Source organism: Sminthopsis crassicaudata, chromosome 3 (genome assembly GCF_048593235.1).
Source record: "Sminthopsis crassicaudata isolate SCR6 chromosome 3, ASM4859323v1, whole genome shotgun sequence".
In the NCBI taxonomy this organism is placed as follows: Eukaryota; Metazoa; Chordata; class Mammalia; order Dasyuromorphia; family Dasyuridae; genus Sminthopsis; species Sminthopsis crassicaudata.
This window is the reverse complement of record NC_133619.1, coordinates 375,078,459-375,096,958: the sequence shown is the minus strand read 5'-3', so window position 1 is coordinate 375,096,958 and position 18,500 is coordinate 375,078,459. Positions and strand designations below refer to the sequence as shown.

Here is an 18,500-nt window from a genome sequence, read left to right as displayed (position 1 = left end):
TACAAAAAATAATTATAGCAACTCTCTTCTCAGGGCAAAAAAAAAAAAAAATGGAAATTGAGGAGCTGTCCATTGGGGAATGGCTAAATAAATTGTGGCACGTATTTGTGATGGAATATTATTGTTCTCTAAGAAACAGAGCAGGATGCTCTCAGGAAAAAACCCTGTAAAGTCCTCCATGAACACAAGCAAAGTGAAATGTACTGTATACAAAGTCATAGCAATGTTCTGGGATAAACCAAATATAAATGACTTTGTTATTCTCAGTAGTACAATAATCCACAAGTGCTCTGAAGGACTTATGAAAAGTCCTATCCATTCCCAGCGAAGGAACTGATTGTGCTTGAATATAGATTGAAGTATACTCTTCCTTCCTCCCCTCCCCTCCCCTCCCCTCTCCTCCCCTCTCCTCTCCTCTCCTCTTTTCTCCTCTCCTCTCCTCTCTCTCATTTTCTTTTAACTTTATTTTTCTTGAGGGTTTCTTTTTATTAGAGCGGGAAATCTGTTTTCTTTCACAACATGACTTATGAAAACATTTTGTATAACTATATGCGGTTTCTTAACAGGAGTTGGGGTGGGGATAAGGGAGAGAAACTGGAATTCAAAAATTTTAAAAACAAATGTCAAAAATTGTTTTAAATGTAACTGGGGAAAATACTAAATAAAATTTTAAAAACCCAACTATCTTAACATATATTTGGAAATATAAAATACTAGTGGCGGGGAGAAGTCACATAGCCAGAATATGTCGCAAACAGGAATAGAATTCAACTCTTCCTGGCTACAAAGCCAACATACAGTCTATTATGCCAAGCAATCTCTCAAGGCTTTTTAATATTCCCAGAAATGATTCATTTTGTTATGTGTGGTGGTTCATGCTTATAATTCCTCCTGTAATCTATATCATTAGGGAGTCTGAGGCTGGCGAATATATTGAAGTGAGTAATTCTGAGCTGATGTAAAGAGAAACTCCACTATATTCTATTAGGAATTCCTATAAAATACAGGGCCTCATTTAACAGCAATATTTTGTGTAGTTCTAGGTCTAATAACAAAATTGCCTAAATGAGCTATTCTATAAAAATTAATTGTCCATTAAGAAACTTTAACATTACAACAATTCAAATCAATGTAATTGGACATAGCATTCAATAAAACACTATAAATTAAATAATATGCATCACCAGAATCTAAAGCAAAGGTTACCTCCAAAGTGGGCTTCCAAAACTAAGTCTTAAATCCCCTATTCCTTGGTATCTCAACAAGTCTACCATTCTATGGTCCCATCTTCTTCTTTCTCTTAGAGTGTCTAGAAGCAACCTTCTTGAACTCTGATCCATTCTTTCAAAGCAGTTTGGGCCAGTCCAGCATATTATATTCTTTACAAAGTGACAAAAGTACCTTTATCATACTAGTCTTATGGCCTTTGTGTTTATAATGGTTTGGGTCAGAAAGAATAATCTGGAAATGCCTTTAAGCCATTACTCTTGTGTTTAGGGGGGAAAAAAAAGAAACTATACTTTTTTTGGAAAGAAAATCAATATGAATTACAAAGGAGGTTAAAAAAAAAGACATCAAGAAGGTCAGTAGCATAGCATAAATCCATCTAGAAATCATTCGGATTGGCTACTAAAAAATAATTGGTAATTAGCATTTCTCTTCATACTGGAATCTTTTTTAAAAGGATAGTAAAATATTTGATTTCCCAAGCACAATGCACATAATTAAACAAAAATATTATCAAATGTTTTAAAAACAATTATTTGTTTTATGGGATTGACTGTCATCGGGGGGAGGGAGTGGAGAGAGGGGGGGATAATTTGGAAAAATGAATACAAGGGATAATATTATAAAAAAAAAATTACTCATGCATATATACTGTGGGAAAAAAAATTCTAAATTAAAAAAAAAAAAAAAAAAAAAAAGCTCGGCCTTTTCATAAGAAGAAATTCTTGCAACTGGCATCTCTGAAGAGATAAGGCCAGTATATAGGAGCAGTACTTAGAGATCCTAAGGCCAACATAATAATATAACAACAGAGTTAGTGTTTTGAGACTACTTATAAGGAAATACTATATGATCAGTCCAGAAGAATGATGTATCTGGCAGAAATGTTAATCTAGTAGGAAAAAGATCCAATGAGCTCAGTGGAGCAATAAGCAGTTATATTGAGAGCAACACAATGACATCATTTAAAGATATCTAAAGGTATTTGTCTCTGTTTGTATGTGTATGTTTTTTTTTCATTAGGGTTTCCTTATCCCTAATATATCTTAATATATATCATATATAATAATATTCATATGAATTAGCCTATAGATATGCCTACATATGATCCTTATATGTACTTATTTTTATCCCTAGTGAAAAAACACACACATACAAACACAGACAAATATCTTTCTATATCAACAGAGTAAGAGAGAGAAAGAGAATTTATAGATGACTAGACCCCAGGTTTATGAAGGAAATGTTCTACTGAAACTCATATTATGTTATTTCACTAAATGCCTTTGTTTTGAAATAATTGTATTTTCAGGATGGCTAAAATAAAAGGAAGACATTGATCAGGGTTTCTGTGGTATTATTTTCAGTGCTTAAGGAGTCATATAGTGCACTGAATTGAAGATGTGGATTCTGGGGTTTTAGAGTTATTTAACTATATCAACCAAAATAAAGGTATAATCAATTGATCAACCAAAAAAAAAACAAAAAAAAAAAAAAACCAATTATTTGTAACACAAGGAATTTTTAAAAAATATCTTAGTAGTAAATTGAATTATATACTTTTATCAGAATTCCCAAGCACAATCTCCACTTACTATTTTTGATTTGAAGATATCCAACAGTCCCGATAAGTGAGTGTACTGATTTGGTACTTTGCGAAGATGAACCATTTCAAAGTCAGTTCTAACTCCAGGACCCTGACATTCTCCCACATACATTCTTCGCCATCTGTGATGTATTTGCACAAAGAGTGGCACCTGACTAAAGAAAATTTTGAGGTGGTTAGTTAATATGTTACAAGATTCTTTAATTATTTAGTATTTTAAGGCCCAAGACATAGTTTTTTCCTATTCTACATCAAGATGGTTTTCTCCTTTCAGTGAAGTAGAAATTAATTAATCAATCTAGCATTTATTAAGGGCCTATCATAAGAAAAGGCACAGTAATGGTATTTCTCCTCTTACAAGTCATAATGAAAACCTTAAAAAAAAAAATCTTACAGATGAAGGTTTTTAGAAAGGTTAGCTACCTACCAGCCTGTATTTCCTAATGCAATGGAAACAGAACTCAGAAGAAGATTGCATTTGGATTCACTGAGAACAGCATCATTATTTGCAGCTGGGGCAATTACTACAAATTCACGTAGTCCATACCTAAAAGAGAAATTTGAAGAAAAAATTCCATCAATAGAAAATTTCAGAACACAAAAAGTTCTTGATTTTAACCAAATAAATTTAAGAAGATCTATAGATATTTCACTAAAAAAATGTAAAAATGGTTATGTAAGGGTCAATGTTGGAAAAATTACCCATGCATATACTTTGTAAATCAAAAAATTTAATTAAAAAAAATTTAAAAAGAATTAGTATATGCCAGAAAAGGATAAAAGGGACAAATTCAGAATAAGCTGGAAGGACTTGTATGAACTGATACAAAAAGGAATAAAATGAGAACATTTCAGTGAGAACTAGAATATTTTATGAGTATAACATTGTAAAGGAAAATAATTTTGAAAGATTTAAGGACCCCTGGTAAATGAAATTAAAAACTACAGAATGATGATTTATCATGCTCCCTGCCTATTAATAAGATGATGAAATAAGTGAAGACTGAGACATATCTTCTGATGGGGCCTGTTAGGATTACTAAGTGAGAACCGAGGTTGTCTGGACAGTGACAAGGTGAGAATTCAGGTTTTCTGGACAATTACAAGGTGAGAACTCAGGTTGACTTGATAGAGGGGGCAAGCTCATTGGCTGGGGTGGTTCTTCCCAGAAGCCCTTGCATTATCCCACGCCCATTATCTGGGAGAATAAAAGAGAGGACTCTCAGAGAAAGAAGAAGACTCTCTGCTTTACATCAGGCCTGACGGGGCTCTCTGCAGGAAGGGAAGTCACTTCTAAGGACAAGAGTTAACAGCAACTGCCTGGAGACAACGGTTTATTACAGGAAGAAGAATCTGTCTGAGAGAGTTGAGTAGACACAGCAGATCTCTTCCCAGAGAGTGATCCGGCAGCTTCTGGAGACGACAGCTCACTACATTTGGCGCCCAACGTGGGGCAAGGACTTTTGCTTATCCTGACAAGAGGAGCTAGACCAGACTTTTGCAATTTGGCGCCCGAACAGGGACAGACACGGTCCTGATTCCAGTGGAAAAGCTTCCGATCTAGATCTCAGTCTCTCTGACCCAGAACCGTGAGTAACGAGGAAACTTTGTTAAAGATTAAGTGAGCGTGCTAATAGATAAATAAGGAACTTAACTTGTTAAGGGCTAAACCAGGAATCTCTTATAGCTGAAATGGGGCAGATGTTAGCTATATTCAATCCCTGGACCTCAGCCGACTCAACCTCAGCCCCAGACGCAACCTCAGCTCCATTCAGGAGTGGTACTATAGAGAGTATAATCAAGATAATTGAGGAGCAGAGTTTACTTGTAACCTGGGTACAGATTGCTAAACTCTTGGCTGCATTAAGACGTACATCCCCTTGGTTCTTAGAGGAAGAAAAGATAGATGTAGATAAATGGAAGCTAGTGGGATATGAAATGAAAGAATTTCAAGCAAAAAATGGGCCTCGTTCAATTTCTGCAGAAGTATTTTATATCTACAACATAGTTCAATTAGCCTTAAACTATCAAGCAAGTTGTAGGAGAAGGAAAAGTTTTAAAAATGAACAGAGGAGGAAGTGTGAGGAAAAAAGGAAAGATCAAGATCTTGCCCTAGAGCAGGAGGATTTAAATGAGGAATTATGGTATGATTCTCTTGAAGAAGCTTCAACCCTGCCTAGAGAACAGATTATTGACAGGCCCACATCAACCCCACCTTCAGAGATGGAGGAAGAAAGAGGGGAAGAGGCAGAAACACAAACAGAATTGCCTGTGAAGCAGCCTAAGCCTATGACAAGATTAGAAAAAGCATTGGTTAAAGCTAAGAGAGAAGGACAGGATATAAGTGATTTTATACATGCATATCCTGTGATTGAAAATACTGACTCTGTAGGTAAAAAAAGGAGAAGATATGCACCTTTAGATTTGAATAAAATTAAGGATTTGAAAAAAGGTTGTACCCTTTATGGGGCTACATCAGCTTATGTCAAAATGTTACTAGATGGTTTGTCTTATGAAGTCCTAACCCCGAATGATTGGAAATCCATAGCAAGGACATGTCTGGAACCTGGAGAAAATTTATTATGGCTTGCGGAATTTCATGAATTATGTAAAATTCAAGTCAGATGCAATTTGGAAATAGGAGTTAACACACAATTCACTTTTGAGCACTTAGCTGGTGAAGGTCAGTATGGAGAGAATTCGGAACAGATTAATTATACCATGACAATATATGAACAAATTGCTAAGGCTGCGATAAAAGCTTGGGGTGTCCTTCCTGGACAGAAAGATCGTGGAGAGGCTTTCACTAAAATACAGCAAGGTCCCAATGAACCTTTTGCAGATTTTGTGGGACGTTTGCAAACTGCTGTCAAAAGAACTATTGGAGAAAATTCAGCTACAGAAATAATGACCAGACATCTGGCTAAGGAAAATGCCAATGAGATTTGCAAAAGAATTATATGGGGATTAGACAAAGATGCTCCTTTAGAGGAGATCATAAGACGCTGTGCTACAGTGGGAACAAATGCTTTTTACACCGGGACAATGATGAATGTGGAAAGACAGGGTCCCTCCTGGCAAGGGACTTCTAGAGAAACTCGGCGATGTTTTCAATGTGGAAAAATTGGACATCTAAGAGCTCAGTGTAGATATGGAGATACAGTGAGAAGACAGGGTGAGAGAAGACCTAAAACTCCATGTCCAAAATGTCACAAGGGCCTCCACTGGGCCTCCGAATGTAGATTGACACAGGGAAATGACAGGTGGGGCCCAGCTTCAGCCCCCCAAGTGGGGCATGATGGCAGCCGAGGTTACATCCAGAGAATTTTAAGACACGATCAATCAGCCAAAAGGCAATCAGATGGAAGAAAGGGATTGAAATTAGGAAAAATAGAGTTGTGTGCAGTAGAGACTACCGAGATACTCCCTGGAGAAGTGAAATCTGTTCCTGTTGAGCCTATGGATCCTTTGCCTCCAGGCACAGTAGGCTTGACCATTTCACCTTCTGAGAGTGCCTACAAAACAGTGTCCATCCATACACTGATGTGGGAGACTGGAGAACGTGTATCTAATATCCCAGTCACTAACACAGGCAGACAACGTGTGATTTATCAACCAGGAGAAGTAGTAGCATCAGGCTTATTGTTACGGACCCCTAATAAGCAACCTAGTGATAGTCGCCTAGATTTTGACTCCAATGAACAAAATCCAGGAATATATTGGACAGCAGCTGTGACAGCTGACCGACCTATGCTTACTATTTATATAAACGGAATACCATTTGAAGGATTGGTAGACACGGGTGCAGATCGTACAGTTATTAGAGGTGCCAATTGGCCCGGTCACTGGCCAAAGATTAAAGCAGACACCTATATGTCTGGGGTGGGAGGATCAATAGCAGCAGAAGTTAGTGCTAGGCCTTTGAGATGGGTATTTGAAGGAGAAACAGGAGCTTTTACTCCTTTTGTGGTTGAAAAAATCCCCATCAATCTGTGGGGAAGAGACATTTTACAGCAGATAGGATTACAAATAAGCACTTCGGCTTTTTAGGCAGGGCTGCTGTTGAAGGCCTACCTGCACTTTCACCAGTTCCTATTCAGTGGAAGACTGATTCACCAGTGTGGGTAGAACAGTGGCCCTTAAGAAGTGATAAAATTCAGGCCTTATTAGACATAGTGCAAGAACAACTTGACCAAGGACACTTGCGGCCTTCTCTAAGTCCTTGGAATTCCCCAGTATTTGTGGTGAAAAAGAAATCTGGAAAATGGAGGATGATAACTGATCTAAGAAGAGTAAATGAACAGATGGAAACTATGGGAACTCTTCAACCTGAGTTCTCACCTTGTAATTGTCCAGAAAACCTGAATTCTCACCTTGTCACTGTCCAGACAACCTCGGTTCTCACTTAGTAATTCCAGCTCCAATAGCGTATATTAAAGTTGCCAAGAGAATGGCCTCTATGGGTTATAGACATTAAGGATTGTTTCTATTCTATTCCTCTAGATAAGGAGGATATGAAAAGATTTGCTTTTTCAGTGCCTAGTGTTAATTTGGCTGAGCCTTATAAAAGATATGAATGGACAGTTTTGCCACAGGGAATGAAAAACAGCCCTACTATGTGCCAAATGTATGTTGCAGCTGCTCTTGCTCCAGTAAGAAAAGCCTTTCCAAAAGTAATATTGTTACATTATATGGATGATATTTTGGGATGTGCACCTGAGGAACAAATGTTAGAGGCATGTCTACAAAGGACCATGGAAACATTAAAGTACTACAAACTGCATATAGCTACAGAAAAAATTCAAAGACATGCTCCTTTTCAATATTTAGGATATGAAGTATATCCTAAGGTGCTTACAGTACAAAAACTCTCCTTAAGAACAGAGAAGCTAAACACCTTAAATGACTTCCAGAAATTGATAGGAGATATCCAATGGATGCGTCCCGTGCTAGGCTTGACTACCTGTCAATTGCAACCATTATATGACATTTTAAGGGGAGACAGTGCTTTAAATTCACCACGCCAGCTTACAAAAGAAGCACAAAAGGCTTTGAGAGAAGTTGAACTGGCTTTATCCAATGTGGTTGAAAGAGTCACTCAAAAACCCTTGGAAATATCAGTTTTTGCTACAAAAGAGGCACCCACAGCAGTCCTTCATCAAGGAGACAGAGTGATTGAGTGGGTGAATCTCCCAGCACAACCAGAACAAAGCCTTACACCTTACCCAGTGCTTGTGGCTAGGATTTTATTAAAGGCTATTAAGAGAGTAACACAATTATCTGGGATAAGTCCTGAAAAAATATACACATTCTATACTAACGCACAGATTAATGTATGCTGTGAGAACATCCCAGAATGGCAAATTTTATTGGCCACCGCTCCAAATTTTGCACATGGATCTCCATTAAAGATTACCCGGCTACTACATAATTGGTGATGGATTTTTGAAGAAAAGGTTTCTAAGGTTCCTCTTAAAGGACCAACAATCTTTACAGATGCCTCCAAAGAAAATATTTGTGCCATATACTCTCATGATTTAACCATAAAGAGAGTAATCAGGACTCCTTTTCAATCCACTCAACAGAATGAATTATTTGCTATCATGCTAGCTCTCACTTATTACCCAGGAGACGTAAATATAATTACTGATTCAGCCTATTCAGTAGGTGTAGTACAAAGAATTGCCACAGCCCAAATAAAATTTGCAGCCTCCAATATTTATCAGCTCTTTAAGGAACTTCAAGAGCAAGTGAGAAAACATCCAGGCAAGATTTATATCTTGCATGTCCACTCACATAGTGGACTTCCAGGTCCCATTTTTGATGGAAATTCAAAGGCAGATAGCCTTCTAACCATGTTAGCCAGTAGTCCTTTATTTCAGGAAGCACAAGAATCTCATTCTAAATATCATCAGGCTGCTCGAGCTTTACGTTTACAATTTGGAATCACAAGAGAGGAAGCTAGGAGCATAGTAAAAAGCTGTACAGCTTGTCTTCCTTTCCATGCTCCTACACTCCCTCCAGGGAAGAATCCTCGTGGTTTGAGACCCAATGAAATCTGGCAAATGGATGTGACCCATTATAAATCTTTTGGTCGTCTATCTTTTATTCATGTCGTGGTAGACACCTTTTCAGGATTCACATTTGCAATGCCAGCAGCAAAAGAGACAGCCCGAGTGGTCACTGAATTCCTTATACAAGCTTTTGCAATTATGGGTGTGCCACAAGCAATAAAAACAGACAATGGACCTGCATATACGTCCAAACATTTTACACACTTTTGTGCACAGTATAAGATTTTACATACCACGGGCATACCCTTTAATCCTCAAGGGCAGGCAATAGTAGAGAGAAGAAACAGAGATATTAAGACACTCCTCCAAAAACAAAAGAAAGGGGGAGCCACAGGTAGCCCTAGGGAACTTCTAAATTTAGTTCTCTATACCATTAATTTTCTAATTTTTGACAAAGATGCGCTGGCTCCAGCAGACAGGTTTTATAACCCACCAGAAGGGCAGTGTCCAGTGAGAGCATCTCCACTGTCCTTAGATAATCGCCAGGTGATGTGGAGAGATCCAGAAAGTGGTGAATGGAAGGGACCAGATAGGTTAACTGCCTGGGGGAGAGGGTTTGCTTGTATTTCTTCAGCAGGAGAAGGAATCAGATGGGTGCCAACAAGTCATATTCGCCTTATCCATCAGAGAGAGACAGAAAAAGAGAAAGACCTCAAAATAAAGGAGAAGATCTAAGAAACATCTGACACTGAAAGAGCATGGATAATAAGAAGACTGTTAAAGAACTTTAAAACCAGCAGGAATCATTGGACTTCCTCACACAAGATGAGACTAATGGACAATGGACTTATGGACATTTATAAATTTTCAATTTATGATTATGTTATATACTTCTAGCATGTGTTATGTTATTATGTTACTATATGCTTATGTAATTTATGTAATTATCTGTAATACTTCCCATATTGATGGATTTATGTTTCAAGGTCATGACTGTCCTATGTTCTAAATCAAAAGAAAGGGGGAGATGTTAGGATTACTAAGTGAGAACCGAGGTTGTCTGGACAGTGACAAGGTGAGAATTCAGGTTTTCTGGACAATTACAAGGTGAGAACTCAGGTTGACTTGATAGAGGGGGCAAGCTCATTGGCTGGGGTGGTTCTTCCCAGAAGCCCTTGCATTATCCCACGCCCATTATCTGGGAGAATAAAAGAGAGGACTCTCAGAGAAAGAAGAAGACTCTCTGCTTTACATCAGGCCTGACGGGGCTCTCTGCAGGAAGGGAAGTCACTTCTAAGGACAAGAGTTAACAGCAACTGCCTGGAGACAACGGTTTATTACAGGAAGAAGAATCTGTCTGAGAGAGTTGAGTAGACACAGCAGATCTCTTCCCAGAGAGTGATCCGGCAGCTTCTGGAGACGACAGCTCACTACAGGGGCCAATATACAGATTTGGTTGCTTAACTATACTTATTTGTTTCGTTGGGTTTTTTGTTTTTTTGTTTGTTTTTAAAGACAGGGCTTATTATTTTTCGGGAGAAAAGAAAGTTAATGGAGGTTGGGGAAGAGTGTTATTGATGCAAAGGGAAAAAAGATCAAAAGAACATCAACATCAAGAAATGTTGAAAAATACTCAAAAAAGATAAGAAATAAGTTCAGATATAAAGAAGCAAGTAGTATTGATAATCATGTTAAATATAATACTTTAATAGACACTTTAAAAAACACAAACTATATGTAACAGAAAAAGGTTCATATGCAACTTTTCATTGTTTATATGTAAACATTCACATTTGTTGATATTTTGCCAAATTCTTAAATAAAAACAATAATTTAAAAATTCAATTTTGGGGGGAAATAAAATCAATCTAAAATAAAACTAATACTATTTTATGGTATCAAAATATTAAACAATTATTTTCTACTGTACAACTACTGACTTTATAATACTCTGAGGTGGTGATAAAAAATAAACTTGCAAAATGACCTTTCTCCCCAATGCTTTCTTTTTTATTTCCTTTTAGTTACTTAACCAAACCTGTAATTAAACTAAAGTTTAATGTTCATATGAAATTCAATTTTTCAAAAAAATTGAGTTATGCTGTAAAATTTTAGTCAGATGTTCTGTTTACAATTTTTGAGTGAGTTCTTGATAGCATGAAAATATATTTTATGAAATGTATTATAAAATGTATTGTACAAACAATTTTAGTTTTTTATTAATCTTTAATAACCTTGACTTTGGTAAGTTTTTTAAATCTCCAAATGTCATAGTAGTGTGAGAGAAATATAATGGGACATTCCATTGCATATTTATTTATATGTCAGTATTTAAAAGCTGATATTTAAAAATCTGATAAAAGCAGATATTAAAAGCTGATAAATTGAAGTTTTAAAAATATTTTTAAGTGAAATATAAGTACTGCTTATTATAAGTACAAAACAGGCTTAGTACAGTGTTCTGGGGTATATTAAAGAGACACCAAAAGAAAGACAATGATTCTCTGGAACTTAGAATTAGGAAAACAACATATATACAACTTTTTACTCTTTAGAAAGCCCCTCAATTCAAGCCTCATTAAAACTAATGATTCAATCTAAACCCAATTCTAAAATACTTAGTTATCTGGGTTTTCTAATGTAAGAAAAATAAAGCAAAAACCCTCAAAAGTGAGAAGGGAGCACATTGAAAGGGGTATATTATAATTGCCTTCCATAATATCAGCCTGATAGAAAAAAGAGGCCAAAATAACTTTTACGAAGTAAACTACAAGAATTAAAACAATAAAATTACAGTAATTTAAGTTATCTAGAATAGGCTCAAACAAATCTACAAAGAAGGCATCAGTATGTTTAGAGCCCATGTCTCAAACTCTTTTTTGAATTTAGTAGAACCAGATTAAAATGTTAGTAGGAAATATTTAACAAAATAAATATAATACAGTATAGATAATTTAACTTTGTGGTTTTCTATTATCAATATGGACCCACAGGACCTTCTACTAGAGTTTGATACTCCTATATTATAACATACTACAACAATTGATGTTTCTAATAACTGAATAATAAAGTCTTTTGCAGATATCTTCATAGTCTAGAGATTCTCAAAAGAAAAGAATGCAGCTTTTGCCATTTTCTTGCTTCCCTCCTTCAGGAAGGGTTTTGTCCTTTTCCCCTCTCATATCATGCCTGTTCTTTTCTATTCTTTTTGTTGTACTGCCATAAATATGAAAATTTGTGTAAACTCCTCAGTTCCACATATATGTTTATTTCTCTCAGAATAAATTTGGTGACACTGTGATTGCTTGTTGATGCTGCCAAATAATACCCCTTTTCCCCAATCAATAAACTCCAATGGTCTTAATTACCTCTAAGTCGGTTTTGCAATGCAAGTTTTTCCTCCCTTTCCAATTTTACACTACTTTGCTTTTTGATGCAGCTACATTGACTTACTTGCTCCATACACACAAGACTTCATCTGTTTTGAAGTGGCTATTCTCTATATCTGGAATTCTCTCCTTTATTTCTGCCTCCTAAATTCTCTGACTACAAGATTCTGTACCACTCCCACTCCCTCTTATTGCTGTTACCCTCTCCTCTCAGATTCTCCTTTGAGATTACCTTCCATTTAAAAATTGTATTTACATAGTTATTAGCATATAGTCTCTCCCATTAGAATATGAACTCCTAGAGAGAAGAAAGGGTGTTTTTGTGTCTTGTTTTCTCAGAGTTTGGTATAATGCCTAGCACATAGTAATCAATAAATAAATGCTTAATCAATATTTTCACAATGAATCATATTAAAAAAGCTTCTTTCACAGTCATACCAAATAGAGATTGTCAAATATTCTGTTAGTTATCTCTGAAATATAATCATAATTATGTATTGCTCTGAATCATATACTTCAAAATACTAAAAGTCAATTGAATAAAATGTACACATACCATCTTACCAGACAATGAGCTCTAGGAGGAAAGTCATTGTTCATGCATAGCAAATCCTGCATAGATTGTGGAATAGCATCTGTGAGAACATGTAATTTTTAAAAAGTCAGTATCTTTTCATTGCAAGGGAAAAACCTACTAAACAATTAGAGAAAGTTCATTGTTTATGGAATTTTATATCTGTTTAAAATTATATCATTTTAAAATATTCTGAGAAAACCCAAACTCCTCAAGAGTAAAGGTATTCATTTTTTCTTTGTATTTCTAGAATCTGGCACATAGTAGGTATTTAACTGCTGAATGTCAGACAAAACTATGTAACACAAAAAAGGCATACTCTCCTTAAATCTATATATTTCAGTCCATTGTTTCTCAAACTTTTTGGTCTGAGGATTCCTTATAGTCTTAAAAATTACTAAGAACCCTAAATGGCTTTTGTTTTCCTGGGTTACATATAACAATATCATATTAGAAATTTGAAATTATAATTTATTAAAATATTCATTCAATTATTTTAAAATAGCAAAAATAAACCCATTATGTGCTAACATAACATTCAAAAATGAAAAATGAAGTTATAAAAAGTTTGAAACTATATGAAAAAATGAAAAATAACTATTTTCCAAAACAAAAGTAGCATTGTTTTACATATTTTTGCATATCGTTTAAGGTATAACTTAATAGAAGACAGCTAGATTCCTATAAATGCTTCTGCATTCAATTTTGTTGCAATGGATAAAGAAAATCTAGCCTCACATAAGTATATAGTTGGAAAAGGGAGGAATATTTTAATTAACAAACTATGCTTTGGTATTACTATAAAAATAGTTTTGATCTCAAAGATCACTTGAAAGAACCTCAGGGCTCTATAGGGGTCCATGAATCACCCTTGAGAAGTTTTGCTCTAGCCTACTGCCTCCCTGCCTAAATCTCAACAAACAATGGTTCAATGTCATTTCTTCTGGAATACTATTCTGTTGAACTTTGGTTCTCTGAAAATTAAAAATTCTGCTTCAAGATTCATCCACATTTTGAAGTTTTTCCAAATTATTTTTTTTCTGATTCTGGTCATTTAAATACTAATAAACAATTGTCTATCTTTCCACTTTTCCTTACGCATCCCTTTTTTAAATTTAGTTCAGTTTTACCTTTCATGTTAAACTGTTAGAATAAAGGAATTTAGAAATACTAATACTAAGAATAACTAATAATATTAATAATAACACTACTTGTATCTGGGAGTTACTGATTTGCTTGCAACCCCCAACAAAAATTGCCTCTAAAACTGGCAACTGAGGATATATTACTGAGGCTGTAAAGCAAGTTCATGTAAAAACCATTTTACAAATATTCTCTCTGTCCTCCGGTTTTATGCTATTCTACTGTCATAAACATTTCTGCTATCAAATAATCTTTTTGTACTCTTATCTCAGTCAGAAAACACTTTCTTAAAGCAGTACATTATGCCCAACACATTTCCTTGTAATGTCTTCTATCAAAAAGAGTTCTGAAAATTATATCTCATTCCATAAAGTATTTCTGCATTCATACAAGAAAATAGATAGCCTCACTTCCCTGCAATCTGGACAAAGAAGTCCATTCTTTGATTTCTAACCAATTACCTATTTTTATTTGCCTATAGCTCTCAGCTGGTATAAGTTACTATACTTTACTATAAGTTTAGTCACACCTCTTAATAAAATATTATTAGTTTGATTTTGATAGATACACATATCATATATACATAAAGATATATAGGAATATACAGGTACATAGCTACATATACAGATATATGTATACATACATAAACACACACATAGACATATAATTGATCCAAGGATTATTCATTTTAGGTTACAAATCTGAGAAGCCAATAATCATCTGTATAATTCTTCTTAAACTATACCTTCAACATTTAGCAAATGTTTTTGATGCTGCTGAGATAAGGAACATGTTAAAATATGGAGCATCAGGGAAGAAGGCAAGAAGAAGGTATAAGGTGACAAGATAATTCATTTCAGTACAAAAACAGGATGGAAATGTCCAAACCCTATAATTAGTTTTCCCAATTTTGAATCAAGATCATTGATGATTACAAGATTCTTATTTTTTAATAAGCTGCTTATCCAAATTATAAGGAAATATAACTACCTAGTTCTCTGGGAACTCAAAAGAAAACTTCTCGTTTAAAAATTTTATTATGAAAAGCATAGATTTCAAAAATGGCAAAGTTATGAAAAACTTCTAAGAAATGATTTCATTAAAAATACTTCAAAAGTTTTTAATGAAATAAGCTAAGTTTTTTTTTTCTCTCCATAATTTCCTTAAATGGGAAGGGTAAAAATATATAGTAAAGCATATCTACCTTCTAATACTTCTTCTTTTCCTTCTTTATCACTGGATTCTTGCACAAGAAAATGATGAGTGATAGAAAATTTGAAGTCAGCAAAGGAAATTTCATCTGACTTTTCTTCCCATATTCCACTAGTAAATATGCCCTGCATTTAAAAATAAAATTATTCAAATTTTTTCATAATTATTTCCATTTTGTATATATTAATCATTGAATTTTCCCCCTGCTCCCACCCCAAAAATATAGAGCTTCAAACTATAAGCATAATTAAATTTGAAGAAAAGTGGGAAAATATTCAAATTTAAAATAAAAATAAAGAATGACTGTATGTACCAAAAAAAAACCCAAAACAAAGACTTTTTGTTCCATATTCATCAATTGTGTTTTTAGTTTTTAAAATTGTTATTCAAATAAATTCTTTTTTACATCATATTCATTTCTAAATATATCTCCCCTTCCCACTGAGCCACCCTCATAACAAAGAATATTTTTTAAATTAAAAAAAAAAGTTTTATGCACATGAATAGAGACTGGAAATACATAAAGTATTCCATATCCACAGTTCTCCACTTCTGCAAAGAGGGAAGGTATATTTCTCAAGCATTTTCCAGGTTTAAGCTTCTTACACATTAGAATGATAGTATCAGTTTCAGATTGGCTTTGTTATTGTTAATTTTGTTTCCATTCCACTGTTGTACTAAGATAATGGTTTTACAAAAATTTGGTTTATACTAGGTTTCAAATATATGTATGTCATAAAAAAATGAGTTCAATTTCTAAATAAAATTTTTCATATCAAGAGAAGTCCTCACCACTTTATAATACATATTAAAAGATTATACACAAATAGCAGAACCTCTATCAGAATGATTACATCTATAATCTACTTACGTACTTTTTAAAATCTTATCAGATACACATTGCTTTCAGTTCATTCTATATTCCAAAATGGAACTAAAAGCATTTTCCAAATCTAATTCTGTGCTTCAGGCCTCCATGCTTTAATAGAAGCCTTATATCATTCCTAGAACCTATTCTCTCTCCTTATTACACCTAATAAAATTCTCTTCCTTTCAGGTTCAGTTAAAGTACCATTTATCCATAAAGTCTTCCTTGAGTTTCCAAACTGAAAATGATCTTTACCTCCTCAAATTTCCCTACTTTGGCAAGTCTCTCCTTTTTCCTAATCACATTTATTTTTTGTGTACATAGTATATCTCTCAACTTTCTGTTTAATTATAAATTTCTATTTAGTAAGACTGACACATTTCCATCTTATTATTTGCACTGAGCTCCCCAAAACTACAAATGACTATTGTGCAATTTTTTTCCCCCTGAGGCTGGAGTTAAGTGACTTGCCCAGGGTCACACAGCTAGGAAGTGTTAAGTGACTGAGACCAAATTTGAACTCTGGTCCTCCTGAATTCAAGGCTGGTGCTCTATCCACTGCACCACCTAGCTGCCCTACTGTGCAAAATTTCATAGCAATTTAAAAAATATGCATCTTAGTGATTCAAGTACCTTAACAGCTTAGTGACTATAGCTATAGCCCAAGGAAATTGTTTTTAAGTAAAAGACAGACCTATTGGTATAAAAATTACAAAAATTCATAGCAACTTTATAACAGCAAAAATCATGAATGATTGGAGAATGGCAGAACGATAATGTAGCATCTTGATCATCTAACCCCTTTTTTCTACTTACAAAACCAACTCAATTTCTTCACCTCTCAACTACAATACAGTAATAACCACCTAACTGGTCTTCCTGACTCAAGTCCCTTACCACTCCAGTACTTCCTAATTCCTGTTTGTCAAAGTGATTTTCCTTAAGTATATAACCATGTCACTTCTCTGCTCAGTAAACTCCAGAGACTTGCACTTAAGATAAAATTTTTGTGGATTCACAACCTGGCCTCTCCTAACTTCAGCCACATTATGTCACTCCCTTTTTCATGCCTTGCAATCTAGCCAAATTAGCATTCTCTTTGGTCTTTTCATGACATTCCTTCTACTATCTCCTTGCCTTTGCCCTGGCCAAGCCAAAACTGAAATGTACTATATCCATATCCTTTTCTAACAAAATTCTTCTCTTTCTTCAAAACACAGGTTAAGCAGAATCTCCTACAGGAGTCTTTTCTGATCTTTCCCCTCAAATACCAGTAACCTCCTTTCCAAACTGCTTTTTATTTAACTGCTTTATATTTATTCTGTATGTAATTATTTATGCAGTAGTTGTCTTCATTAGAATAAGCTCTTCAAAAGTAGGGATTCTTTCTTTCTATTTGTATTCCCTGTGCCTAATACATAGTGGGTGATTAATAAATACTTTCTGTGGGAAAATTGGGACACTAATGTGGAGTTGTGAAATGATCCAACTATTCTGGAGAGCAATTTGGAACTAAGCCCAAAAAACTATACAACCGTGCATACCCTTTAATCCAGCAGTGTCATTATTAGGTCTGTATCCCCCAAGGAAATCATAAAGAAGGGAAAAGGACCCACATGTGCAAAAATGCTTGTAGCAGCTCTTTTTGTGGTGGCAAAGAACTGGAAAATTAGTAGATGCCATCAATTGGGGAATGGCTGAATTGTTGTGGTATATGAAAGCAATGGAATATTATTGTTTTGTAAAAAATGAGCAAGCTGATATTAGAAAGACCTGCAAAGATTTATATGAACTGATGCTGAGTATAACAAGCAAAATCAGGAACACATTGTATATAGTTAACAGCAAGAATGTGCAATGATCATCTATGAAAGACTTAGTTCTTCTCAGTGGTTCAGTGATCCAAGGTAATCCCAATAGACTTTGGATTGAAAACACCATCTGCATCCTGAAAGAGAACTATGGAGATCATAGATCATAAATCAACACATGCTATGTTCACTTTTCTTTTTAATACTTTTTTCCCTCTCCTGTGGTTTTCCCCTTTTAATCTGATTTTATCTCCCAACAAGATTCATAAGAAATGTGTCTTGACTAAGATTGGCTAAGATGACAGGAAAAGATAATGACGAATGTTGGAGGGGATGTGGGAAAACTGGGACACTGATACATTGTTGGTGGAATTATGAACAAATCCAACCATTCCGGAAAGTAATTTGCAACTATGCTCAAAAAGTTATCAAACTGTGCATTCAGCAATGTTATTACTGGGCTTATATCCCAAAAAGATATTAAAGAAGGTAAAGGGACCCATATGTGCAAAAATGTTTGTGACAGCTCTTTTTATAGAGGCTGGAAACTGGAAATTGAATGGATGCCCATTAATTGGAGAATGGCTGAATAAATTGTGGTATATGAATGCTATGGAATATTATTGTTCTGTAAGAAATGACCAGCAGGATGATTT

General features: G+C 34.9%; 1 protein-coding gene across 1 annotated transcript in view; it reads right to left on the bottom strand.

Moving 5' to 3' along the window:
• The window catches only part of RAB3GAP1 (RAB3 GTPase activating protein catalytic subunit 1), an 87,624-nt gene that overhangs the window by 54,435 nt on the left and 14,689 nt on the right, over positions 1–18,500 (bottom strand). The window contains exons 4-7 of the mRNA XM_074301897.1: positions 15,158–15,290; positions 12,793–12,871; positions 3,261–3,380; positions 2,823–2,988 (exon numbers count right to left, since the gene is read on the bottom strand). Coding sequence (XP_074157998.1) covers positions 2,823–2,988; positions 3,261–3,380; positions 12,793–12,871; positions 15,158–15,290 — 498 coding nt within the window. The remainder of the gene's footprint in view (positions 1–2,822; positions 2,989–3,260; positions 3,381–12,792; positions 12,872–15,157; positions 15,291–18,500) is intronic.